Raw genomic sequence first — 25,891 nt, 5'->3', positions numbered from 1 at the left:
TGACTGACCAGAACAAAAAGCCAACAGGGAAAAGGAGGTCATCACCCCCCTTCTGCCTTCCAACTTCCCTCTAGTACAGTATACCTATTGGCAGAACCTAACAAAATATAAACTGGCAAAGGAGAAAAGGAGTAAGTAGAGATCCAGTAACAGCATCACAAATCAGAGTATAGAAAGTTGGATTTGGGGCTGAGTTGACAATAACTTAACCAACTCAGCCTGCTTTTAAATTACATTTCCAATGTGATTTATCTCTTAACACATTATCAGACAATTATCTCCTCAAAAGCATTTTCCTAGCTCCATTTGTCTTGACCATCAGAGACAACTCAAATAATCCCTACACATTGTTAGTTTGTTTTTAAAGAACTGACTACATCTATGAGAGTCATTTGTCAAATAGAATTCAAAAGAGAGAACCTGGGCTAGTTTTGTCAGAATCTTTTTTTTTTTTTTTTTTTGGTATTTTTTTGAAGTAAGAGCAGGGAGGCAGAGAGAAAGACTCCAGCATGCGCCCAACAGGGATCTACCCAGCAAGCCCACAGCGGTTCTCAACTTGTGGGTCGCGACCTTGGCAGGGGTCGAATGACCAAAACACAGGGGTCGCCTAAAGCCATCGGAAAATACTTCCTATAGAATAGACTTCTATAGGAGGCAGATCTTTTACACTGCAGAATCCGCACAGCAGATTCCTCAGTGTGAGGCCTCTTTCAGTCTATTGGGGGGTGGCGGATTCCACCTTTGGAATTTTTCTGCTCTAGGAAAAGCTCTAGCGTGGAAAAAATTAAGCAACATGCTCTATATTTGAGTGGAATCTGCTGCGGCCTCCCATTGACTTGAATAGGAGAGGAAGAAATGTGTTGGAACTGCATTTCTGCCATACAGGGGATCTCTCTTCTGCGGAATCCACGGGTCTCCCATTGAAGTAAATGAGATACGGATTCCACCGCAGAAACCACTGCTTTATAGTGTAAAAGAGCCCTGAAAGATACCATGCTGTGCAGAAACTGCAGTGTATCCTATGACGTAGTTCACACTGTTCTATATAGAAAACTTGCCACTAATCTGGAAAAAACAGATCCATTAGTTAAGCAGCTATTTATAGAATGGTAGCCCCAATACACTAGGTAAGGAGGTCCATTAGTAATAAATATTTCTCAATATATAATTAAATATTGTTTTTGTGATTAATCACTATGTTTAAATTATGTTTGATTTGTAGCAATGAGAATACATAATGCATATCAGGTATTTACATTCTGAATCATAACTGTAGCAAAATTACAGTTATGAAGTAGCCACCAAAATTATTTTTTGGTTTGGGGTCACCGCAACATGAGGAACTGTATTGCAGGGTCACGGCATTAGAAAGGTTGAGAACCACTGCACTAAGAGGTGATGCTCTGCCCATCTGAGGCATTGCTCCATTGCAACCAGAGCCATTCTAGCACCTGAAGTGGAGGCCACAAATCATCTTCAGGGCCCAGGCCAACTTTGCTCCAATGGAGCCTTAGCTGCAGGAGGGGAAAAGAAGGATAGAGAGAAAGGAGAAGGGGAGGGATAGAGAAGCAGTTGGGTGCTTCTCCTGTGTGCCTTGGCCAGGAATTGAACCTGGGTCTTCCACATGCCAGGCCAATGCTCTACCACTGAACCACCATCCAGGGCCATTGTCAGAATCTTATAAGAATAGTTATGAGCATCCTAGGAACAGTTCTCCAGGGAGTTTCAGAGTGACTACAGTAAGACAAGAAACCAAAAGACTAAAAATCAATCTAAGGAAAACAGTTATGGCTACTCTGCTCTGTACAGGGCAAGGATGTAGGCTGAATAGCTACCCACTCTTAAAAACTTTACACATCCTTATAATCCCTTTAAAGTCCTCCATTCAGGACTGGTTCTGGCCATTTGGCTCAGTGGTAGAGTGTCAAACCGTGTGTGGAAGTGCCAGGTTTGATTCTCAGTCAGGGTACACAGAAGAAACAACCATCTGCTTCTCTTCCCCTCTCCCTTTTTTCTTTCTTTCCTTCCCACAGCCATGGTTCAATTAATTTGAGCATGTCAGCCTCGGGAGCTGAGGATGGCTCATTGGGCCTCCACCTCAGGCACTAAAAATAGCTCGGTTACAAGCACTGGCTCCAGATAGGCAGAGCATCAGCCTCAGACCAAGATTGCCAGTGGATCCCAGTTGGGGCACATATGGGAGTCTGTCTCATTCTTTCCTCTTCTTACTTAAAAATAAATAAAGTCATTCAATGACATATGCAGGTGTCATGGTACTCATATGTCCATTTAAGTCAATGGAAGAGTCTATGCATATGCATATTTGAATAATCTTTATCACTTGCCATTTAGCCCACAATACACATCAATGTGACCTGAAGACAACGAACTACTCTGCTTTACTTGGGTATTTTCCAGAATACAATAATAGATTCTAGGACAAAAGAAATGGAGAAAAAAAAAAGGTATAAATAAATGGGCTCCAAGAACTGACCTTTCTCACAATTGGAGTTCTGCAATGTTATGAAAATATGATTTGGGGCCTGACCTGTGGTGGCGCAGTGGATAAAGCGTTGACCTGGAATGCTGAGGTCACCGGTTCAAAACCCTGGGCTTGCCTGGTCAAGACACATATGGGAGTTGATGCTTCCTGCTCTTCCCCCCTTTCTCTCTCTCACTCTAACTCTCTCTCCTCTCTAAAATGAATAAATAAATAAATAAAATTTAAAAAAAAGAAAGAACATTAAAAAAAAAAAGAAAAGTAATTTAAAAAGAAAAGAAAATATGATTTGGGCCCTGGCCAGTTTGCTCAGTGGTAGAGCGTCGGCCTGGAGTGCAGGAGTCCCGGGTTCGATTCCCAGCCAGGGCACACAGGAGAGGTGCCCATCTGCTTCTCCACCCCTCCCCCTCTCCTTCCTCTCTGTCTCTCTCTTCCCTTCCCGCAGCCGAGGCTCCATTGGAGCAAAAGATGGCCCGGGCGCTGAGGATGGCTCTGTGCCCTCTGCCTCAGGTGCTGGAGTGGCTCTGGTCGTGACAGAGCAACGCCCCGGATGGGCACAGCATCGCCCCCTGGTGGGCATGCCGGGTGGATCCCGGTCGGGCGCATGCGGGAGTCTGTCTGACTGCCTCCCCATTTCCAGCTTCAGAAAAATACAAAAAAAAAAAGAAAATATGATTTGGAGTAGCTTTTTTAAAAATATATATTCAGGCCCTGGCCAGTTGGCTCAGTGGTGGAGCATCGGCCTGGCATGCAGAAGTCCCGGGTTCGATTCCCAGCCAGGGCACACAGGAGAGGCGCCCATCTGCTTCTCCACCCCTCCCCCTCTCCTTCCTCTCTGTCTCTCTCTTCCCCTCCTGCAGCCGAGGCTCCATTGGAGCAGGGATGGCCCGGGCGCTGGGGATGGCTCCTTGGCCTCTGTCCCAGGTGCTAGAGTGGCTCTGCTCGCAACAGAGCGACACCCTGGGGGGGAGCAGAGCATCGCCCCCTGGTGGACAGGGTGTCACCCCCTGGTGGGCGTGCCGGGTGGATCCCGGTCAGGCGCATGCGGGAGTCTGTCTGACTGTCTCTCCCCATTTCTAGCTTCAGAAAAATACAAAAAAATAAAAAATATATTCATTGTGACATGGACTAAGTAATTTTTTTTTATTTTAACATTTTCTTTTTAGAGACAGAAAGGGGAGTGAGGGAGAGATAAGAGAGATAGAGGATGTGAGGGTGGTCTGGCTGCGACATCTGTCACCCCATTGATCGCCAGGGTTGATTCAGCTGATCTGGCTGGCTGGGCGGGTGTCCCCTTTCTCCCTCACCGCTCCATGTGCATCCCTCCCGAAGCTGCACGCTCGGTCGAAGAGGACAACCTTCCCCGCTAGAGGAGAGGACCGTTCTTCGGTCAAAGGTATATGAGGAGGGCCCTGGCCGGTTGGCTCAGCGGTAGAGCGTCAGCCTAGCGTGCGGAGGACCCGGGTTCGATTCCCGGCCAGGGCACACAGGAGAAGCGCCCATTTGCTTCTCCACCCCTCCGCCGCGCTTTCCTCTCTGTCTCTCTCTTCCCCTCCCGCAGCCAAGGCTCCATTGGAGCAAAGATGGCCCGGGCGCTGGGGATGGCTCTATGGCCTCTGCCTCAGGCGCTAGAGTGGCTCTGGTCGCAACATGGCGACGCCCAGGATGGGCAGAGCATCGTCCCCTGGTGGGCAGAGCATCGCCCCATGGTGGGCGTGCCGGGTGGATCCCGGTCGGGCGCATGCGGGAGTCTGTCTGACTGTCTCTCCCTGTTTCCAGCTTCAGAAAAATGCAAAAAAAAAAAAAAAAAAAAAAAAAAAAAAAAAAGGTATATGAGGAGCTGCGTTCCCCTGCTAGAACCTCCAAACAAGTCTCAAGAGAGATAGAGAGAAAGAAAGAAAGAGAGAGAGAAATGTTGATTTGTTGTTTCCCTTATTTGTGCATTCATTGGTTGATTCTTGTATGTGCCCTGACTAGGGATTGAACACACACCATGGTTTATTCAAATGATGTTCTAACCAACTGAACTACCTGGCCAGGGCAGTAAATTCTTTGTCTGCAAAGTCATGTCCTTCAGTTTTAGGATTCTTCTTTTATTTATTGAATAATTTTCTTCTTGCTCTTTCTTGTTTCTTATTGAAACATTAGTCGGATAGTAGACCTCCTGATTGACCCGGTTATTTCTTCTCTTTTCAATAACCCATCTTTGATAGTCTGTCTTCTAGCAGCCCAGTGGGAATAAGAGGGTTTTTGCCTCATTGTCTAATACAGTGGTAGTCAACCTGGTCTTTACCGCCCACTAGTGGGCATTCCAGCTTTCATGGTGTGGTAGCGGAGCAACCAAAGTATAAATAAAAAGATAGATTTAACTATAGTAAGTTGTTTTATAAAGATTTATTCTGCCAAACTTAGCGAAAATCCGACATAAAGTAGTTGGTAATTATTAGTATATGCTTTAACTTGCTGTAACTCCATTTTATAAATTTTATAAAGTAGGATGTGAGGGCAATCTGGCAGCGACATCTGTCACCCCATTGATCGCCAGGGTTGATTCGGCTGATCTGGCTGGCTAGGCGGGTGTCCCCTTCCTCCCTCACCGCTCCATGTGCGTCCCTCCCGAAGCTGCGTGCTCGGTCGAAAAGGATGACCTTCCCCGCTAGAGGAGAGGACCGTTCTTCGGTCAAGGGTATACGAGTAGGTGCGCTCCCCTGCTAGAACCTCCAAACAAGTCTCAAGCTCCATTTGTAGGAGAACGTAGGGTAGTCAAGCTTCCAAGATTCCAGACACATCCAAATGAGGTGCTGCATGTGGCAGTCTGCCTTTCTTTAAAAAAAAAAAAAAAAATTTATAAAGTAAAGTTACTTCCCTACTTTATAAATCACCATTACTGTGGAACCGGTGGGCAGTTAGAAAATTTTACTACTAACAGAAATACAAAAGTGGGTGATAGGTATAAAAAGGTTGACTATCCCTTGTCTAATATGTAAACTTTCAATTAATTTTATTGCTTTCAATAAGAAGTCTGTCCTCTACTGACCTTAATTCCCTGAAGGCAGAGCCTGTTGGGTTCAATTTCTGAGCCTTGCTGGAGTTGTGGAATTTAACTGGTTTTGCTTTTCATTTCCCTTTGCAGGTTTCCAAAAACTGTCTAAATAATATAATAAAGCTTTCAAGAATACATATCTGTATCAAGTTAGCCAAGATTTGAATTCTGGCCCCTTCACCTACCAGACATTTGACCATGGGCAAGCTATTTAACATCTGTGCTTCAGTGTTCTCATTTATAAATGAATATGATAATAGTACCTACTTTCTCAGGTTGTTATAAGGATTAAGTAACACCTTTAAAACATTTAGAGAGGCAAAAGATTTGTACACTGAAAACTACAAAACCTTCGTGAAAAAAAAGCACAAATAAATGGGATGAGGACCCATCCCAAGCTTCTAGAGTAAAAGATTTAACATTGTAGAGATGTCAATACTACCCAAAACAGATTTAGTGCAACCCCTATCAAAATCCCAATGGCATTTCTTTTTAAGAAACAGAAGAGTGTATTCTAAAATTTACATGAAATCTCAAGGGACTCCAAAGAGCTAATCCTAAAACATAACAAAGTAGAAGGTTTTATGCTTCCTGATTTCAAAACTTACTACAAAGCTACAATAATCAAAATTTTGTGCCTGCCTGGGCGGTGGCGCAGTGCATAGAGCGTTGGACTGGGATGCGGAAGACCCAGGTTCGAGACCCTGAGGTCGCCAGCTTGAGCACGGGCTCATCTGGTTTGAGCAAGGCTCACCAGCTTGGACCCAAGGTCGCTGGCTCGAGCAAGGGGTTACTTGGTCTGCTGAAGGCCCACGGTCAAGGCACATATGAGAAAGCAATCAATGAACAATTAAAGTGTTGCAATGCGCAATGAAAAACTAATGATTGATGCTTCTCATCTCTCCGTTCCTGTCTGTCTATCCCTCTCTCTGACTCTCTCTCTCTGACTCTGTTAAAAAAAAAAAAAATTGTGGTGCCTGACCAAGCAGTGGTGCAGTGGATAAAGCATTAATCTGGACACTGAGGACCCAGGTTTGAAACCCCAAGGTCAACAGCTTGAATGTGGGCTCATCAACTTAAGCGCAGGGTTACTGGCTTGAGCATGGGATCATAGACATGATGCCATGGTCACTGGCCTGAGCCCAAAGGTCGTTGGCTTGAAGCCGAGGTTCCTGGCTTAAGCCCAAAGGTTGCTGGATTGAGCAAAGGGTCACTGGCTCACCTGGAGCCCCTGAGTCAAGGCATATATGAGAGAGCAATCAATGAACAACTAAAGTGCCACAGCTATGAGTTGATACTTTTCATCTCTCCCCCTTCCTGTCTGTCCCTGTCTGTCTCACTAAAAACAAACAAACAAACTATGTGGAATTAGAATATGGACATATAGAGCAATGAAAAGAATAAAGAGCCTAGAAAGCCTAGAAATGAACTTTAATGTATATAGTCAATTAACTTTTTGACAAGGGTGCCAAAACTATTCAAACAGGAAGAACGGTCTTTCCAACAAATGGTATACTTATACACAAAAGAATGAAGTTGGACCACTTATTTTACACCATATACAAAGTTAACTCAAAGTGGATTAAAGGTCTAAATATAACACCTGAAACTATAAAACTCTTAGAAGAAAACACAAGGGACAGTCAGGGTACATACGAGAATCAACTAATGAATGCATAAATAGGTGGAATAACAAATTAATATTTCTCCCTTTCTAAAAATCAATTTTTAAAAATTAAAAAACAAGAGAAAAGTTTCATGACATTCGATTTGGCAATGATTTTTTGGACGTGATACCAAAAGCACAGGCAAAAGTAATGAACTACATTAAAATAAAAAAACTTCTGGCCCTGGCCAGTTGGCTCAGTGGTAGAGCGTCGGCCTGGCATGCGGAAGTCCCGGGTTCGATTCCCAGCCAGGGCACACAGGAGAGGCGCCCATCTGCTTCTCCACCCCTCCCCCTCTCCTTCCTCTCCCGCAGCCAAGACTCCATTGGAGCAAAGTTGGCCCGGGCGCTGGGGATGGCTCCATGGCCTTTGCCTCAGGCGCTAGAGTGGCTCTGGTCGCAACAGAGCGACGCCCTGGATGGGCAGAGCATTGCCCCCTGGTGGGTGTACCGGGTGGATCCTGGTAGGGCACATGCAGGGGTCTATCTGACTGCCTCCCTGTTTCCAGCTTCAGAAAGATAAAATAAATAAATAAATAAAAATTTAAAAATAAAATAAAAAAACTGTGCATCAAAGGACACAATCAACAGTAAAGGGAACTCTAGGGAATAGGGTTTTTTTTTTTTAAGTGAGAGGAGGGGAGACAAAGAGACTCCTGCATTCACTCCAACCGGGATCTGCCTGGCGAGCTCCCTGCTGGCAATGCTCTGCCCATCTAGGTCCCTTGCTCAACCAAGCTATTTTAAGCACCTGAGGTGGAGGCTCCATGGAGCTATCCTCAGCGTCTGGGGCCCATGTGCTCAAACCAATTGAGCTATGGCTGCGGAAGGGAAAAGGAGAGAGACAGAAAGAGAAGAGGGAGTAGGAGGCGTGGAGAAGCAGATGGTTGCTTCTCTTGTGTGCCCTGACTAGGAATCAAACCCAGGACATCCACACATGGGGCTGATGCTCTACCACTGAGCGAACCAGCCAGGGCCAGAATATTTTAAAATCATGTAGCTATAAGCAGTTAATATCTAGAATATAAAAAGAACTCCTGCAACTCAACAACAACAAATAACTTGCTTTTAAAATGGGCAAAGCTGGCCTGTGGTGGAACAGTGGGAAAAGCGTTGAATAGAATGCTGAAGTTGCAGGTTCGAAGACCCGGGCTTGCTCAGTCAAGGCACATATGAGAAGCAAGTTCATGCTCCCCATTCCTCCCCCTTCCATCCTTTCTCTCCCCCCCCTCTCCTCTCTCTAAAATCAATAAAACCTTTAAAAAAAAGATGTAAAATGGGCAAAAGATTTAAATAGACATTTCTCCAAAGAAGATATACAAATGGTCAACAAACACATGAAAAGATGCTCTGGCCCTGGCCAGCAGCTCAGTTGGTTGGAGCGATGTCCGATGTACCAAGGCTGCAGGTTTGAACCCCAATTAAAGCACATATAGGAATCGACCAGTGAATGCACAGATGGTTGAAACAAAAAAAAATCAATGTTTCTCTTTCTCTTCCTTTCTCTCTCTCTCTCTAAAACCAACAAATTTAAAAGACAACATACTGTGGAAACAAAAAGAAAATTAAAGAACTTTCACTGTTATATTTTATCAAATTTGGTACTTTCTGTTTTTTAACGAGCATGTAATACTTACACAATTATTAAACATTTAAAAAATGAAAGTCATTAGGAAATATGATTTTCAACCAATACTCCTCAAAGAAGGCAACTGAATTCACGGATCATTTCAACAGAAAAGGTTACAATAGCCAACAAAACAATCCAAACAATGTGCTTATAAATAAATTTGAAATAGTCTAGAAATGGCAAAATCCAATTACTTGTTTCTTGTGTCAAAATCAGATGAGAGGATAATTTACTGTCAAGGGATTGGCCCTCAAAACCTGAATTCATCAACAAGACTCCAGCCCTGGCCGGTTGGTTCAGTGGTAGAGCGTCGGCCTGGCGTGCAGGAGTCCTGGGTTCGATTCCCGGGCAGGGCACACAGGAGAGGCGCCCCCTCCCCCTCTCCTTCCTCTCTGTCTCTCTCTTCCCCTCCTGCGGCCAAGGCTCCATTGGAGCAAAGTTGGCCCAGGCACTGAGGATGGCTCTAATGGCCTCTGCCTCAGGCGCTAGAACAGCTCTGAATGCAACAGAGCGATGCCCCAGATGGGCAGAGCATCGCCCCCTGGTGGGCGAGCCAGGTGGATTCTGGTTGGGCGCATGCGGGAGTCTGTCTGACTGCCTCCACGTTTCCAGCTTCGGAAAAATGCAAAAAAAAAAAAACAAACCAAAAAAAAAACCAAAAAAAAAAAAAAGACTCCAAAGTGCTGACTTGGTTTTCAGATACAAATAGACTTATCACTTACCTTCATTAAGATACAAATCGAACAAGCCATGCCTACAGCACCGACTCCCACAATGGTGATCTTCTGCTGGGAGATTCTGTCTTCCGCAGTTAGATTCGCAATAAGCTGCTCCTTGACCGTGGACATGTTGAAGACCTGAGAGAGATAACGCCACTTCAGTGAGATAGAACTCCCTCAATACAACCTTCTCGTAGCTACTAATGGACTTCATCTGAACAAATAGGAAACTACCTCTTGAGTTTGCATCAAGTGGGAGCGGGGTTGAGAGGAAGCCAGAGAAAGAATTTCCGGGTCAAGGGCTGTGGAGAGGTGGAGCCATGGCTGGTCTAGCAGTAGCGGGGGTTGGGGCACCAACAGGTGTTTTTTATTTCTCCGGGCCCCAAGCCACCATTTTTGTCCCAGTGCCAGATACTCACAAATGCTCTGCTTGGTGCAACTTAGTACAGAACCCCACAGAAAGCACAACACACAGCGTTTAAAGATTTTAAAAACACAGTAACGTCAGAAACAGCACTGGCCGCTGAGGTGCGAAGTCGGTTGACGGTTGTTCTCCGAATGTCACGCAAGCACGCTCCCACGTAAGTCACCACACGAGCTCCGCCTCCGGTCGACCTGGCGCAGGCGCGTTGACAGACGCTTGTAGTCCTCTCGGTATGTGTGGGTTTCTTGGTATCTGCGCTCTCGTCCTTATGTTCTTCGTATGAAGACTTAATGACGATCTTGAAGAGAGTACAAGAAAGGTTGTCGGAGTGCTGTTTCATTTCCTTCGGCTGGCCTAGGCCTAGGACTGATTTTAGTGCCATGGCTTCTTTGGAGACCCCACAATCCTGGGCCAGGCTCCAGGCTCCGTCTCCCATGGGGAAAGAACCTTTCTGGGAGTGCCTCCTGTTCTTAGGGTGGTCCTGGTTTAAAACAGCGTCCTGCAGAAATGGATTTCAGTTCCGAAGTTGACTGTGTCTGATTGAAGACAGCTAGTTTGGGAAGAGCATTGGTGGTGCTCAAGGGCATGCTAAAGGGACCTGGGCTCCAAGGATGAAAAATTTTAAGTGTACACTTGGGAGTGATTAACCTGACTTTGAGAAACATACGTTTTGATGCGCTTATCACATCTTTCTTCAAGCATTCATTTGCAGGAATTTTTAGAATTATTATTAAGCTCGGTAACTTCAGGGTTGAGTGCTGAATAATGTTCAGATTTCTCTTGCGAGAACAAGAGAGTAATAATGAAAAGGAAAGGCAGTGTCTAGTTTTCTGAGGGTGATTTTATTGTAACTCACACAAGGGGAAACAACTTCCTCTGTCATTTTTTGTTATTTGCATTTGAATCCTTTTCAAAATCTAAAGGATAATTCACTTTCCGTATCAAAGCCTATACTTGGTTTGTTTTTCTTTGGGTGTAAATCCAGTATACACGGCCACCATCACAGCCGCCCGGCCCATACAGGTTCTCATTAGATTCTGACAGACGGTAATGAAACAACGGAGCCAAGAACTGGTGGGCCATCATATTTAATAATAGCTTGCACCTGGCGGGCAAGTAAAAACACACACTGGGCTCCAAAACCCACTCATTCAGTGCTCACAAAGCTACTGACTTTATCCAAGTTTCCTAGAATCAAAGATTTCTAGCTCAGCAGACTTATTCACCTCTGTTCCCCAACTTCTTCCTTCTCCCTGCACAAACTCTGCATAAACTGGCCTCTCACTCAGCACTCCACCACCTTGGCTTCTTCTCCTGGCCTCCTCCGCATGGCCTTTCACTGCTCTCCTCTCTGCTCTCTCTCTCAGGAACTAAGAGAAAGCAAGCTCCCAGTCTGCCCCACTTTATACTGTAGAAATCCAAACCTTTAATCCACTATACAAAGTAGGCCTGACCAGGAGGTGGCGCAGTGGATAAAGCGTCAGACTGGGATGCAGAGGACCCAGGTTCAAGACCCCGAGGTTGCCAGCTTGAGCAGGGGCTCATCTGGTTGGAGCAAAAGCCCACCAGCTTGAACCCAAGGTCGCTGGCTCCATCAAGGGGTTACTCGGTCTGCTGAAGGCCCACAGTCAGGGCATATATGAGAAAGCAATTAATGAACAACTAAGGTGTCGCGGTGTGCAACGAAAAACTAATGATTGATACTTCTCATCTCTCTCCGTTCCTGTCTGTCTGTCCCTGTCTATCCTTCTCTCTGACTCATTCTCTGTCTCTGTAAAAAAAATAAACAAAAAACCCCACAAAAACAATATACAAACAAGGAAGTCTCTGATACAAAGTCACTTATCTGAGGCAAAATGGGACCACCCTACATTATGCAATCAGTCAAGGGTATGAGGAAAAGCTTAGTCTTAAAACTAAGCCTTATGCTATAACGACCCTGCCTGCTTACAACCTGTCCCCCACACCCAATACAAACTATAAGCGAGCAAACATATATATCATATTTATAAACTTATTTGACCAACACTCTCCAATGAAATGCCAAGTGTGGGTGATGCCACAATAGGAAAGGTGCTTACATATATAGTTTAAATTTAAAATTTAGCTCTTAAAAGAAAATTTAGTTATTGTACTGTTAGTAATTGGCTCTATTAACTAATAGGTTTTCTGACCACTGGGTTAGGAGTAGTGGCTTATTGTTTCCCCACTGTTGTGTAAAGAAAAAAAAAGGTAACAGCGGCAAGCTCTCAGTTCTTAGGTCTGCTTCTCCCTCAGGCATCCACTCAGCCCCTCATGCAAAAGAAAGTTAATATCTCTTTGCCAGCTAGGTAGTTTATACCAATATAAAGCCAGTTGCCCTGGCCATCATCACAGCCGACTGGCCCATGCAGGTTCGCATTAGATTCAGAAAGACAGTAATGAAACAATGGAGCCAAAAGCTGATGGGCCATCATCTTTAATCCTAGCTTGCACCCAGAAGGCAAGAAATACACACTGGGCTCCAAAACCCATTCATTCAGGGCTCACAAAGCTACTGACTTACCCAAGTTTCCTAGAATCAAAGGTTTCTAGCTCACCAGACTTACTCGCCTCTGTTCCCCATTTCCTTCCTTCTCCCTGCATAAACTCTGTACAAACTGGCATCTCTTTCAGCACTCCACCATCTTGGCTGCCTCTCTCCTCTCCTCCACGTGGCCTTTCTCTGCTCTCTGCTCTATTGATAATCTTAGGAACCAAGAGGGCAAGCTCCCGGTCTGCCCCACTTTATAGTGCAGAAATCAAAACCTTTAATCCAATATACAAAATAGGAAAGTCTCTAATACAAAGTCACTTATCTGAGTCATGATGGGATTGCACCACCCCACATCAAAAAGGGTGGAAAAGGCTTAGTCCTAAAACCAAGGTCCAGGCTATAAGGATTCTGCCTGCCCACAGCCCGCCCCCAACACACATTAATATCACCTGTGCGACGGCTTCCACGTGGGCAGCACCATCTTTAACAAAGTGAGCATAATATATTTTATCTGCCCAACAACCAAGAATTCTTTATTGTATAAAAGTATTTTCCATGTTAAACTGTATATACTATTTTAAAGGCCTTTTGTTAATGCTTTTATTTGCTGGTTTATAGCCTTGTGATATTGGAATCTTAGTTTAAATATTACGAGTTGTTAATAATGTCTATTAATGTAATGTTTAGTTTATTGTCATTTTGATACAGTATTGTTGAAATTTATTTTGAATGCTAATGTACTGAATTATTCAGCAGTGAAGAGACTCTGGAGTTCTAAAGGAGGCACCAAAAACTTGTTTTTCTTGATGTAATCTAGCTACTAATGTTGTTTTGTCCTTTTCCAAGAGTTTATACAGAAAAGGACCCTCAAGGCCCTCAGCAAGATCTTATGAGCATGGCTTTTAAGGTCTATAATGGCCAAGGGAGTAACAGAAAAGGCAAACAAGGCCCAAAAGAGGTCAGGAAATACCAGCTTTAGGCATACACTCTTAAAGGCTCCAGTGCCCCAAAGGGCTTCATAGGATGCCAGCAGGGCCCTGCGTCAAGAGTGGAGAGAAAGGTCATTAACTAAAGTCTGCCAGGCTTCTCAGCCCCACCAGGGAACACGTCTTTACAGTGGAAAGAGGGACAAGAGAAGGTAAGCTGCCCCTTGCTCCACGTTGGGAAGGTTCAGTCTCTTCTAGCCCTGCTCCAGCTACCTGTGACCTGACTTTGTCCAGCATACTGAGATTTGCCACTGAAGGCTAAAAAGTGCCAAAGCCGGCCATTGGCCCCATCTAATGACATAATTCACTAGCCTAAGATATTTCTTCCAAGTAGCAGGTGAACTGATCTCAAGTCTTGAAAACACGAGGGCCATTTACTATGCCTTGCCTGAATATTTCAGTTTTGTTTATCTCTCGAAGATCTCTACTGTAGGTATTGACAGTCTGAATTTATTGCTTTATTATTTAATGTATAGTGTCTCCTTTATTCCTCTTGTCTCAATGCTCCATGACTATTGAAGGCTGGGACCTGCTCCTAATTCCAAGTAGTAACAGTGGTCATTGGGACTTGGACTCTAGCTACAAAGTGTAAAATATAACCACAACTCCAATGCCTTGTGGACTTTTCCTGAATATGTGTAACTCCTGTTCCTTAGGACATTTCTAAGACGAAAGTGAAATTAAGTTACATTGGCAAATAATATAAAGCAATGAGAATGTCAACATAGACTTAGTGAAGTTACATCAACATGTTAACATGTTAAGAACATTTGTGATGGGACCTGTGGTGGTGCAGTGGATCAAGCATCGACCTGGAATGCTGAGGTTGCCGGTTCAAAACCTTGGACTTGCCCGGTCAAGGCACGTGTGGGAGTTGATGCTTCCTGCTCCTCCCCCCTTCTCTCTCTCTCTTTCTCTTCTGTAAAATAAATAAAAATAATTAAAAATAAAAAAAATTTTAATAAAAAAAGAACATTTGTGACTATAAGAATTTTATTTTGAATCTTGTTATATTGTTAGAATTTTTTATTTTATTTTATTTTATTTTTGTATTTTTCTGAAATTGGAAACAGGGAGGCAGTCAGACAGACTCCCGCATGTGCCCAACCGGGATCCACCCAGCACGCCCACCATGGGGCGATGATCTGCCCATCTGAGGCGTCGCTCTGTTACAACCAGAGCCATTCTAGCGCCTGAGGCAGAGGCCATAGAGCCATCCCCAGCGCCTGGGTCATCTTTGCTCCAATGGAGCCTTGGCTTCGGGAGGGGAAGAGAGAGACAGAGAGGAAGGAGAGGGGGAGGGGTGGAGAAGCAGATGGGCACTTCTCCTGTGTGCCCTGGCTGGGAATCGAACCCGAGACTCCTATACACCAGGCCTATGCTCTACCACTGAGCCAACCAGCCAGGACCTTAGAATTTTATTTTTGTTTAATAATCTAGTAGGCTTTAGTCACTTTATTGTATTAAGACACTTATTATAATATTTGTTAACATTAGCTATTTGAATTTTATTGTTAATTGTATATTTTCCAGTCTGCCTCAAAATTGGAACATAGTAATTCAAATGAATAGATGCCACCCAGAACCAGTGGGGTCTTGGGACCCTTATCGCCAAAGATATATTCAAAACCAATTAGAAAAAGGATTTGGAGCCCTGGCCGGTTTGCTCAGTGGTAGAGCGTCGGTCTGGTGTGCAGGAGTCCCGGGTTCGATTCCCAGCCAGGGAACACAGGAGAAGAGCCCATCTGCTTCTCCACCGCTCCCCCTCTCCTTCCTCTCTGTCTCTCTCTTCCCCTCCTGCAGCCAAGGCTTCATTGGAGCAAAAGTTGGCCCGGGCGATGAGGATGGCTCCATGGCCTCTGCCTCAGGTGCTAGAATGGCTCTGGTTGCAACAGAGCAACGCCCCAGATGGGCAGAGCATCGCCCTCTGGTGGGCATGCTGAGTGGATCCCGGTTGGACACATGCAGGAGTCTGTCTGACTGCCTCCCCGTTTCCAACTTCAGAAAAATACAAAAGAAAAAAAAAAAAAAAGGATTTCGCCAATAAGAAAGGAACCCAATAATAATTAGAAACTAATTTGAAGCTACATTGTGCCCACAGGTACCCAAAGGTTCAAAGCAAATAAATTACATGAATCAAATAGTAAAATAAATGTAACGACCCTTTCCCTAAGTAATTGCAGGATTTACAGGTTACTCAGCAAACTGTTCAAAGACTGTCCAGGAGATCCAGTATTACATCACCCAAGGACTGACTCCCACATGGACGGGCCCACACACTGTGATCCTAACAACTCCCACTGCTGCCAAGGTAGAGGGCATGCCCACCTGGGTCCATCATAGCCGGTTGAAGCCTGCAAACCCAGCAGAGACACCATCGTGGATGACAGAGATTGATCTCACCAATCCTTGCAAGTTAACCCTGAGAAGGATGGTGAATATATAAAGAAACTTACTAAGGACTCTTTTAAATCAGACTTGAGGGAGAAAGGGAAAACTAGGGTAGAAAGAAAGCCAACTTAATTATCCTTAAAGGTTGAGTTTTAAAATCAAGAGTTTGGACTAGAAAGGAATTGTACTGTTTTGATAATAGAAGATGTAAGGTATAGAAATACTTTTGAAAGACAAAGGAAAAAGCAGGTTATTGTGAAGGCCAGTTATTTCTGGATAAGAAAGTTCATGAAAGTTAAGGGTTTATGTGCAGGTTCTAGAAGGTTTGTGCAGAGAAAAAGGAATTTGAACCAGGGGTCCCCAAACTACAGCCCGCGGGCCACATGCGGCCCCCTGAGGTCATCTATCCAGCCCCCGCTGCACTTCTGGAAGGGGCACCTCTTTCATTGATGGTCAGTGAGAGGAGCACAGGATGCATCCTGGAGTACTGTATGTGGCGCGCCACAAAGCGCGGCATCACTCACATACAGTACTACTTCTGGTGACGTGGGACGCAGGCATCACGGCTCCGGAAGCACGTCATTATCACTTGTTACGGCTAGCAGTGACAAATATGGAACCGGACATTGACCATCTCATTAGCCAAAAGCAGGCCCATAGTTCCCATAGAAATACTGGTCAGTTTGTTGATTTAAATTTACTTGTTCTTTATTTTAAATATTGTATTTGTTCCCGTTTTGTTTTTTTACTTTAAAATATGATATGTGCGGTGTGCATAGGGATTTGTTCATAGGTTTTATTATAGTCCGACCCTCCAATGGTCTGAGGGACAGTGAACTGGTCCCCTGTGTAAAAAGTTTGGGGACCCCTGATTTGAACAGTCAGAAAACTGGTTTTCAAAGAATGTTTAATTAGTCACCCTAGCTAACAATCCTATTGTCTGCAGTGATTAGTCCTCTTACTTTAATATTGTCTTGTACCATGTTTAATCAATTTTATAGCAAGGTTTGTTCAAGAAAAGGTAAATTGTTACAAAGGCAATTAGTTTTATATAAATTGCAAAAGGAGGCCCTGGCCGGTTGGCTCAGTGGTAGAGCATCGGCCTGGCGTGCAGAAGTCCTTGGTTCGATTCCCGGCCAGGGCACACAGGAGAAGCACCCATCTGCTTCTCCACCCCTCCCCCTCTCCTTCCTCTGTCCCTCTCTTCCCCTCCTGCAGCAAGGCTCCATTGGAGCAAAGATGGCCCGGGCGATGGGGATGGCTCCTTGGCCTCTGCCCCAGGCGCTAGAGTGGCTCTGGTTGCGACAGAGCGACGCCCCAGAGGGGCATAGCATCGCCCCCTGGTGGGCAGAGCGTCACCCCCTGGTGGGCATTCCGGGTGGAGCCCGGTCGGGCGCATGCGGGAGTCTGTCTGACTGTCTATCCCCGTTTCCAGCTTCAGAAAAATAAAAAAAATAAAAAAGGAAATTGTACAGTCTATAGGAAATTAATCAGTAATATTTGTTCCTTTAGTGAACTATAATGCTATTAATGCTGTCTGTTAAATATGTTATATGTTATAAGTTAATATTCCTAGACAACAGCCTCATACTCTTCAGTAAATTATTAATAAGTCAAGAATTTGACTTAGGAAATAGAACCAGTGGGAATGTTGTAAGGTACCAAAAGCTGAAAATTGATATTAATATTCTGGGAGAAAAAGTCAGGATTTCCTATTAGGCTTTCCTGTCCTGTCCCTCCTTTAGGGAGGGGAGGGAGAAGAATGTAGAAGTTTCTGGCTTGCAAGAACAATGGGTCATTTAGTTTTAAATCTAAAATAAAGGTTAACCTAGAAACTTCTTCTCTTTCAATAGGAGGCAGCATTTATATACCACCTTGCATTGACTATAGTTCCTCCCCCTTCCTGAAATCTCGAGGGTAAAATACCTCTAGGCTAGTGAGGGAAGATGAACCCTGAAAGACTTGTAAACATCTTTGATTGTGTTACCTTGAGAGTCTTAATGTTTCTGTGTATCTCTAAACCCATGATGGCGAACCTATGACACACGTGTCAGCACTGACACGCATAGCTATTTTTGATGACATGCAGCCGCATGCGGCCACATACCAGAGAAGTATGGGGCCGCATGCTGAGAAGGATGTTTTATCCTCAGCTCCAGCATGGCCAGGTGCAGTAGCCGAGGATAAACATTTGCTGTAGTGTAGACACTCTGTGCCGAAGGTCTGTAGGCCAAAACAACAGAACTCCGGCACAGGGCGTCTAGTTCTGGGACTTCTGGTTAGGCCGTTAGGGGATCGTTGACCTCACTTCCAGCCGGCGGAGAAGGAAGCAGCGAAATGCCACGGGGACGCATCTCTGGGAGCCCTGTGATCACCATTACCAGCAACCACAAAACCACAGCAGCCATCATCCAATCTACTATTCTGGGGTGTCGTGGATTTCTAATTGACCATCACTACTGAGATAAGTAAGGGGGAGGCTGGGAAAGGCAAGGGCCTGTGCTATGGGTGCCGTTTCCCACCATTAGAAATAGTGGCAGCCATCTTAATTTACATAAGATGCAACTTGCAGAATTTCAAGACAGCCTCTGGGCTCAGGTGTTTTTCGACTTGAGGTCAAAGCTTGAGAATCTGGAAAGGTGCCGCTTAGAGAATCAAGAGGAGTGCCACTATGAACAGGAAATTTGGAGTGCCTGGAACCAATTACCAGACACTTTTAGCACCCTGAAAAATATAGCAATGGCTTTACTCGCAATTTTTCCCTCTACATACTTTTGTGAGACCTTATTCTCAGCGTTAAATAATATCAAAACCAACAAAAGAAACAGATTGACAGATGAAGTTAGTAGTGCTTGCTTGGGCTTGAAGTGTACAAAATACCAACCTTCAATTGAAGATTTAGCCAATGAAATTCAGCAACAAAAAAGTCACTAATAGGCAGGGTAGTTAAAGAATTCCCCCTCCCCCTCACTTATCTTAGTTCACGGCACCCCACACAAGTTAAATAATATCAAGACCAACAAAAGAAACCGACTGACAGATGAACAAAGAAGTCACTAAGCAGGTAAGTTAAATAATTAGTTTCTGTTTATTAAATACAGTTATATATTACAATTATGCATTTTGTTATTAAAACTATAAATATCGCTAAATTATGGTTTTTTTATTGAAGTGACACACCACCCGAGTTATGCTCGGTTTTTGGTGAATTTTGACACACCAAGTTCAAAAGATTGCCCATCACTGCCCTAAACAAATGTTGCCAGCTCGTACCATGATGTCATGCTCTCCCCTGCCTGTGTGTGAGCAAGGGTATATAAACAGTCCCTGAACTATTTTTGGCACTGCATGATTTGGGCTTGCAGATGCCCCATGTCAGCCATATGTGGCCGGCATATTAATGAATCTCCTCCTCTAATAAAACTCTTCAAAATTCATCTGGACTGGGTGTCTCTATGTGAACTTGATGAAATGGCACTTTAACACTTATAACATTATGACACTTGAACAACCTACAGCCGCCCCAAGCAAGAGGTTTCTATGGTAGATGGGAGTGACAGCCACTGTTGGTCCTGTACTGCCTACTACTTAACTTGTGAGCTTCCTTCTACAGCTACTTCCTGCCTTTGTCCCTCATTCACCAACAGAGATGAGAGGGAGACACTGCTGGCCTGGATCACCCCAAAGTCAAGCTCTACACCTGCTTCATGCCCCCGTGGGCCTAAGGACGTATCATCTGGCAATGACCAAACTCCTGCTCTGACTGAAGAAAGACTCTCATTCATACCTGCCCAGGGCCCAGGGGTATTGGTAGGAGCTTGACATCCTCTCTGCCTGGGTGGGTTCTCTGGTGGCTGCAATCCAAGATAATTTACCATTTGAAACTAACTTAGCATTTTACTATATTGCGGCAGTGTAAATACAGGAGAGCCAAAATTTGTCCTGCATGTTCGAACATCTATTGTTATAAAGTACCGCACTCCAGATTCTGAAAGGCACTGTACCTCATTTCATCGAGTTCAGGTCAAGACACCAGTCCAGATGAATTTTGAAGAGTTTTATTAGAGGAGGAGATTTATTAAATATGCCGGTTGCATATGGCTGACACGGGGTATCAGGCCCAAATTGTGAAGTCCCCAAAAATAGTTCAGGGGCTGCTTATATACCCTTGCTCACACACGGGTGGGGGGAGAGCATGACATCATGGTATAGGCTGTCAACATTTGTTTAGGGCAGGGGTAATCAATCATTTTATACCTACTGCCCACTTTTATATCTCTGTTAGTAGTAAAATTTTCTAACCACTCACCAGTTCTACAGTCATGCTGATTTATAAAGTAGGGAAGTAACTTTACTTTATAAAATTTATAAAGCAGAGTTACAGCAAGTTAAAGCATATACTAATAATTACTTACCAAGTACTTTATGTCGGATTTTCGCTAAGTTTGGCAGAATAAATCTTTTTAAAACAACTAACCATAGTTAAATCAATTTTTTTATTTATACTTTGGTTGCTCCGCTACTGCCCACTATGAAAGCTGAAACACCCACTAGTGGGCGGTAGGGACCAGGTTGACTACCACTGGTTTAGGGGATACACAGAAACATTAAGACTTTCAAGGTAACACAGCCAAAGACATTTACAAATCTTTCAGGGTTCATCTTCCCTCACTAGCCTAGAGGTATTTTACCCTCAAGATTCCAGGAAGGGGAAAGATGCAATGCAAGGTGGTATGTAAATGCTGCCTCCTATTGAAAGAGAAGTTTCTAGGTTAACCTTTATTTTAGATTTAAAACTGAATGACCCATTGTTCTTGCAAGCCAGAAACTTCTACATTCTTCTCCCTCCCCTCCCTAAAGGAGGGACAGGACAGGAAAGCCTAATAGGAAAGCCTGACTTTTCCTCCCAGAATATCAATATCAATTTTCAGCTTTTTGGTACCTTACAACACTACCCAAATATAATAGGTACTCAGCAAAAAATTTGAAAGAATATGGCTTTGAAATCCTGATAGTTTTATTTTTTCAATATAGGCTTTAGTTGCTGGGGTGGGGGCAGAATCAACACACACACACACACACACACACACACACACACACACACACACAGGCCTATCTATCTATATGGAAGAAGGACCATGCTCTGAACATTCCACTTGCTTCCCCCACTAACTGTCAAATTGCATGAAATGGGGCGAAGACCTGCTAAATTCACTTCCCTAGGGTATTAAGGCTAAAATGAGATCACATTCCATTAAATAGACTCAGGGGATGCCTGACCAGGAGGTGGCACAGTGGATAGAGTGTTGGACTGGGACATAGAGGACCCAGGTTCGAAACCCCAAGTTTGCCAGCTTGACTGCGGCTCATCTGGTTCCCAAGGTCTCTGGCTTGAGCAAGGGGTCACTCGGCCTGCTGTAACCCCCCGTAAAGGCACATATGAGAAAGCAATCAATGAACAGCTTAGGTGTCGCAATGAAGAAGTGATGGTTCTCATCTCCTTTCCTGTCTGTCTGTCCCTGTCTGTCCCTCTCTCTATCTCTGTTTCACACAAACACAAAAGGACTCAGGGCTCCCTGCAAATTTTGCCTATTCCTTGCCTGGGGCAGGAAGATATAAGGTGAACCTGGAACTCTTTTTGTGCCGGTAAGCATGGAAGCTTTATAAAATTAAATCTGTCCAGACCAGGTGGTGGCGCAGTGGATAGAGCAGTGGTCCCCAACCCCTGGGCCACGGACTGGTACCGGTCCGTGGGCCATTTGGTACGGGTCCACAGAGAAAGAATAAATAACTTACATTATTTCTGTTTTATTTATATTTAAGTCTGAACGATGTTTTATTTTTAAAAAATGACCAGATTCCCTCTGTTAAATTCGTCTAAGACTCACTCTTGTCGCTTGTCTCGGTCACGTGATACATTTATCTATCCCACCCTAAAGGCCGGTCCATGAAAATATTTTCTGACATTAAACCGGTCGGTCCGTAGCCCAAAAAAGGTTGGGGACCACTGGGATAGAGCGTCAGACTGGGATGTAGAGGACCCAGGTTCGAGACCCCAAGGTCACCAGCTTGAGTGCAGGCTCATCTGGTTTGAGCAAGGCTCACCAACTAGAGCCCAAGATCGCAGGCTCTAGCAAGGAGTCACTCTGTCTGCTGTAGTCCCCTGGTCAAGGCACATATGAGAAATCTATCAATGAACAATTAAGGAACCACAATGAAGAATTGATGCTTCTCATCTCTCTCCCTTCCTGTCTGTCCCTATCTGTCTGTCTCTGACTCTCTGCCACAAAAAAAAAAAAAAAAAAATTAAATCTGAAAATTTAGGAAAGATTAGTTTAATGTCTTTAAGCATTATTTTTCAGTCATGTTGGTGTTAATTTATTGTATCAAGTAATATGAAATCAATAAATGTAAATATATTTTTTTATTCATTTTAGAGAGGAGAGGAGAGACAGAGAGAGAGAGAGAGAGAGAGAGGAGAGACAAAGAGAGAGAAGGGGGGAGGAGCTGGAAGCATCAACTCCCATATGTGCCTTGACCAGGCAAGCCCAGGGTTTTGAACCGGTGACCTCAGCACTTCCAGGTCAACGCTTTATCCCACTGCGCCACCACAGGTCAGGCCATAAATATCTTTAAAAAAAGACTGAAGGTGCCTAACTTAAAAGGTTATAGAAATAAATACACCTTTCTTTATTGGGAAATTTAAAAGTCCCAAGATTAGATAATAGTGATAGTACACAACTTTGTGAATCCACAGAATATACACTTTAAGAGTGAATTTTGCTGAGTTGTTAGAGATTTGTCCCAATATGCCAAGGTGGTAGGTTGGATCTCCAGTCAGGGCACATACAAGAATCAACCAATGAATGGATAAATAAGTGGAACAACAAATTGATGTTCTTTCTCTCTAAAATCAATATAAAAAATTTTTTTAATTAAGTGAGAGGCAGGGAGGCAGACAGACAGGCTCCTTCATGTGCCCTGACTAGGATTCACGAGCAAGCCCCCTACTGGGTGATGCTCTGCCCATCTGGGGCTACTGCTCCGTTGCTCAGCAACCAAAGCAATTTTAGTGCCTGAGGTGAGGCCATGGAGCCGTCCTCAGCACCTAGGGCCAACTTGCTTGAAGCATTTGAGCCATGGCTGCAGGAGAGGAAAAGAGACAGAGAGAATGGGGAGGAGTGGAGAAGCAGATGGTCACTTCTCCTGTGTGCCCTGACAGGGAATCAAACCCAGGATTTCCACACACAGGGCCAATGCTCTACCATTGAGTCAACAGTCCAGGGCCAATACAAAAAGTTTAAAAAAAAATTTATGGTTAAGTTATACCTTAAGGTGGTTTTTTTAAAGAGTCTATAGAAAGCAAATCCTGTAATTGTTAATGGTCAAGACTACATGTCAATCTTAACCTTTTACAAAAAGTATAATTCTTTCCCCTAACTAGTTTTCAGGAAGAAATTTTTGGGAAAAGACCCTAGAGAAGTGATGACAATAGTTATTCTAGTTAACCTCTGGAAGTAAGGTTTTTAGACCTGGATAAAGGGTCATAGTATGGAAATATTTTGAGAGAAAATTAAAAAAAATTTTTTTAATTTTCTTTATTGATTTCAGAGAGTGAGGAAGGGAGACAGAAACATCTTCATTAGGTGGTTAAGTCTTTTGAAGATCTTCATGAAATTTCTGGTGCTGCTCTATAATGCTCATACATCAGGGTGGTTAACTCTTGTGACCAGCACAAAATTTCTGGTGGGTAGTTGAAAACCACTGCTAACCTACTGAGCTATCTGACCCAGGCTAAATAAAGTCAACTTTTTTTTGAGAGAGAGACTGAGACAGGAAGGGACAGCAAGAAACATCAACTCATAGTTGCTTTACTTTAGTTCTTTATTGATTGATCCTTGTACGTGCCTTGACCAGAGATTGGACATTAGGTTAAAGCTGAGCCAGCAACCTTTGGGCTGAAGTCAGTGACCCTGAATTCAAGCTGTTGAGCCCATGCTCAAGCTGGCAATCTCCAGGTTTTGAACTAGTGACCTTGGTGTTGAGTTGATTCTCTATCCACTGTGCCACCACTGGTCAGGCAAGAAAATTTTTGAGTGGACAACCACCAGGGCTATTTGGTTAAAAATTATCAAGTACAAAAGTGCCCCCACTTTTCCACGGTTTGTTACCCAAGGTTGACTGTAGTCTGAAAATATTAAATAGAAAATTCCAAAAATAAATGATTCATAAGTTTTAAATTGTATGCCATTCCAAAGAGCCTGATGAAAAAAAAATTTTTAATTTGATTTTTAGAGAGAAGTGAGAAAGAGGGGGGAAGTGGGAAGCATCAACTCGTAGTAGCTGCTTTCTGTATGTGCCTTGACCAGGCAAGCCCAGGACTTTGAACAGTAACCTCAGCGTTCCAGGTTGACATTTTATCCACTATGCCATCACAGGTCAGGAAGCTTGATGAAATCTTAAAAAAAAAATTTTATTCATTGATTTCAGAGAAAGGGAGAGAAACATCAATTTATTGTTCCATTTATTTATACATTCACTGATTGATCTTGTATATGCCCTGACTAGGGATCAAATGCACAACCTTGGTGTGTTGGGGTGATGTTCTAACCAACTGAGCTACCCAGTAAGGGCACATGATAAAATCTTGTGCCATCTTACACCATCCTGCCTGAGCCATGAATCATCCCTTTATCCAAATTATCCACACTGTACATACTACCCACCCATTGTCACTTAGTAGCCATCTCAGTTATCAGATCAACTATTATATCACAGTGCTTGTGTCCAAGTAACCCTTTTTTTTTAATTTTTTTTTTATTTTTTTACAGAGACAGAGAGTCAGAGAGAGGGATAGACAGGAACGGAGAGAGATGAGAAGCATCAATCATTAGTTTTTCATTGCGCATTGCAACACCTTAGTTGTTCATTGATTGCTCTCTCATACGTGCCTTGACTGCGGGCCTTCAGCAGACCAAGTAACCCCTTGCTGGAGCCAGCGACCTTGGGTTCAAGCTGGTGGGTTTTTCCTCAAACCAGATGAGCCTGCGCTCAAGCTGGCGACCTCGGGGTCTCAAACCCGGGTCCTCTGCATCCCAGTCCGACGCTCTATCCACTGTGCCACTGCCTGGTCAGGCCAAGTAACCCTTTTTTGACTTAACATCACATTCACAGAACTTTAGTCTTTGGAATAATTGTTCTATTTTTGTTAGTCCCTGACTGCTCCAAATTTATACATTAAACTTTATCAACTCAAATGTATGAAAAATAACATAATATATATAGGGTTTGTTACTATCTGTGGTTTCAAGCATCCATTGGGGTCTTAAAGCATATCCTGGGTGGATAAGACGGGACTACTGCACCATTGTTACTGGAAAGCAGATTCTTAAATGTCTGTTCCCCTCTAGTGGCAAAGTACCACTGCTTATGTTCACTTGGCAAATGTTTTTTACATTACTGTGTAGTATGTTATCTAAATTAATTGTAAGTGTACCAATTATAATTAGCACTATTAGCAAGTTATATAATAATACCTTGGGGCTTAGCATATTAGAACAATTTATTATAATGAAAATGGCACCAATATAACGTAGTCAATCTAGTCACAGTCTTAATATATTAATTCATATTAAACTAAAGTCTGGCCTGACCAGGTGGTGACGCAGTGGATGGAGTGTCAGACTGAGACATGGAGGACACAGGTTCAAAACCCTGAGGTCACTGGCTTGAGCACAGGCTTATTCTGCTTAAGTGGGCTCACTAGCTCAAGTGCGGGGTTGCTGGCTTGAGCGTAGGATCATAGACATGACCTCAAGGTTGCTGGCTTGAGCAAGGGGTCACTGGCTTGGTGAGAGCCCCCACCCCACCCCCCACCCCCGGTCAAGGCACCTATGAGAAAGCAATCAATGAACAACTAAGGTGCCACAACGAAGAACTGATGCTTTTCATTTCTCTCCCTGTTCTTCCATCTCTCTCTCTCTTGCAAATAAAAAATATATATATTGCAGCCCTGGC

General features: G+C 43.9%; 1 protein-coding gene across 2 annotated transcripts in view; it reads right to left on the bottom strand.

Moving 5' to 3' along the window:
* LDHC (lactate dehydrogenase C) overlaps nt 1-9,687 on the bottom strand; it is a 71,499-nt gene extending 61,812 nt beyond the window's left edge. For both annotated transcript variants that reach the window (XM_066253859.1, XM_066253860.1), the window contains exon 1: nt 9,562-9,687. In XM_066253859.1, coding sequence (XP_066109956.1) covers nt 9,562-9,687 — 126 coding nt within the window. The remainder of the gene's footprint in view (nt 1-9,561) is intronic.
* Between the last annotated feature and the right edge of the window lie 16,204 nt (nt 9,688-25,891).

This window comes from Saccopteryx bilineata, chromosome 1 (genome assembly GCF_036850765.1).
Source record: "Saccopteryx bilineata isolate mSacBil1 chromosome 1, mSacBil1_pri_phased_curated, whole genome shotgun sequence".
NCBI classification, from domain to species: Eukaryota; Metazoa; Chordata; class Mammalia; order Chiroptera; family Emballonuridae; genus Saccopteryx; species Saccopteryx bilineata.
Note: the sequence above shows the minus strand (reverse complement) of the source record. Positions and strands in the feature narration are given on the sequence as shown.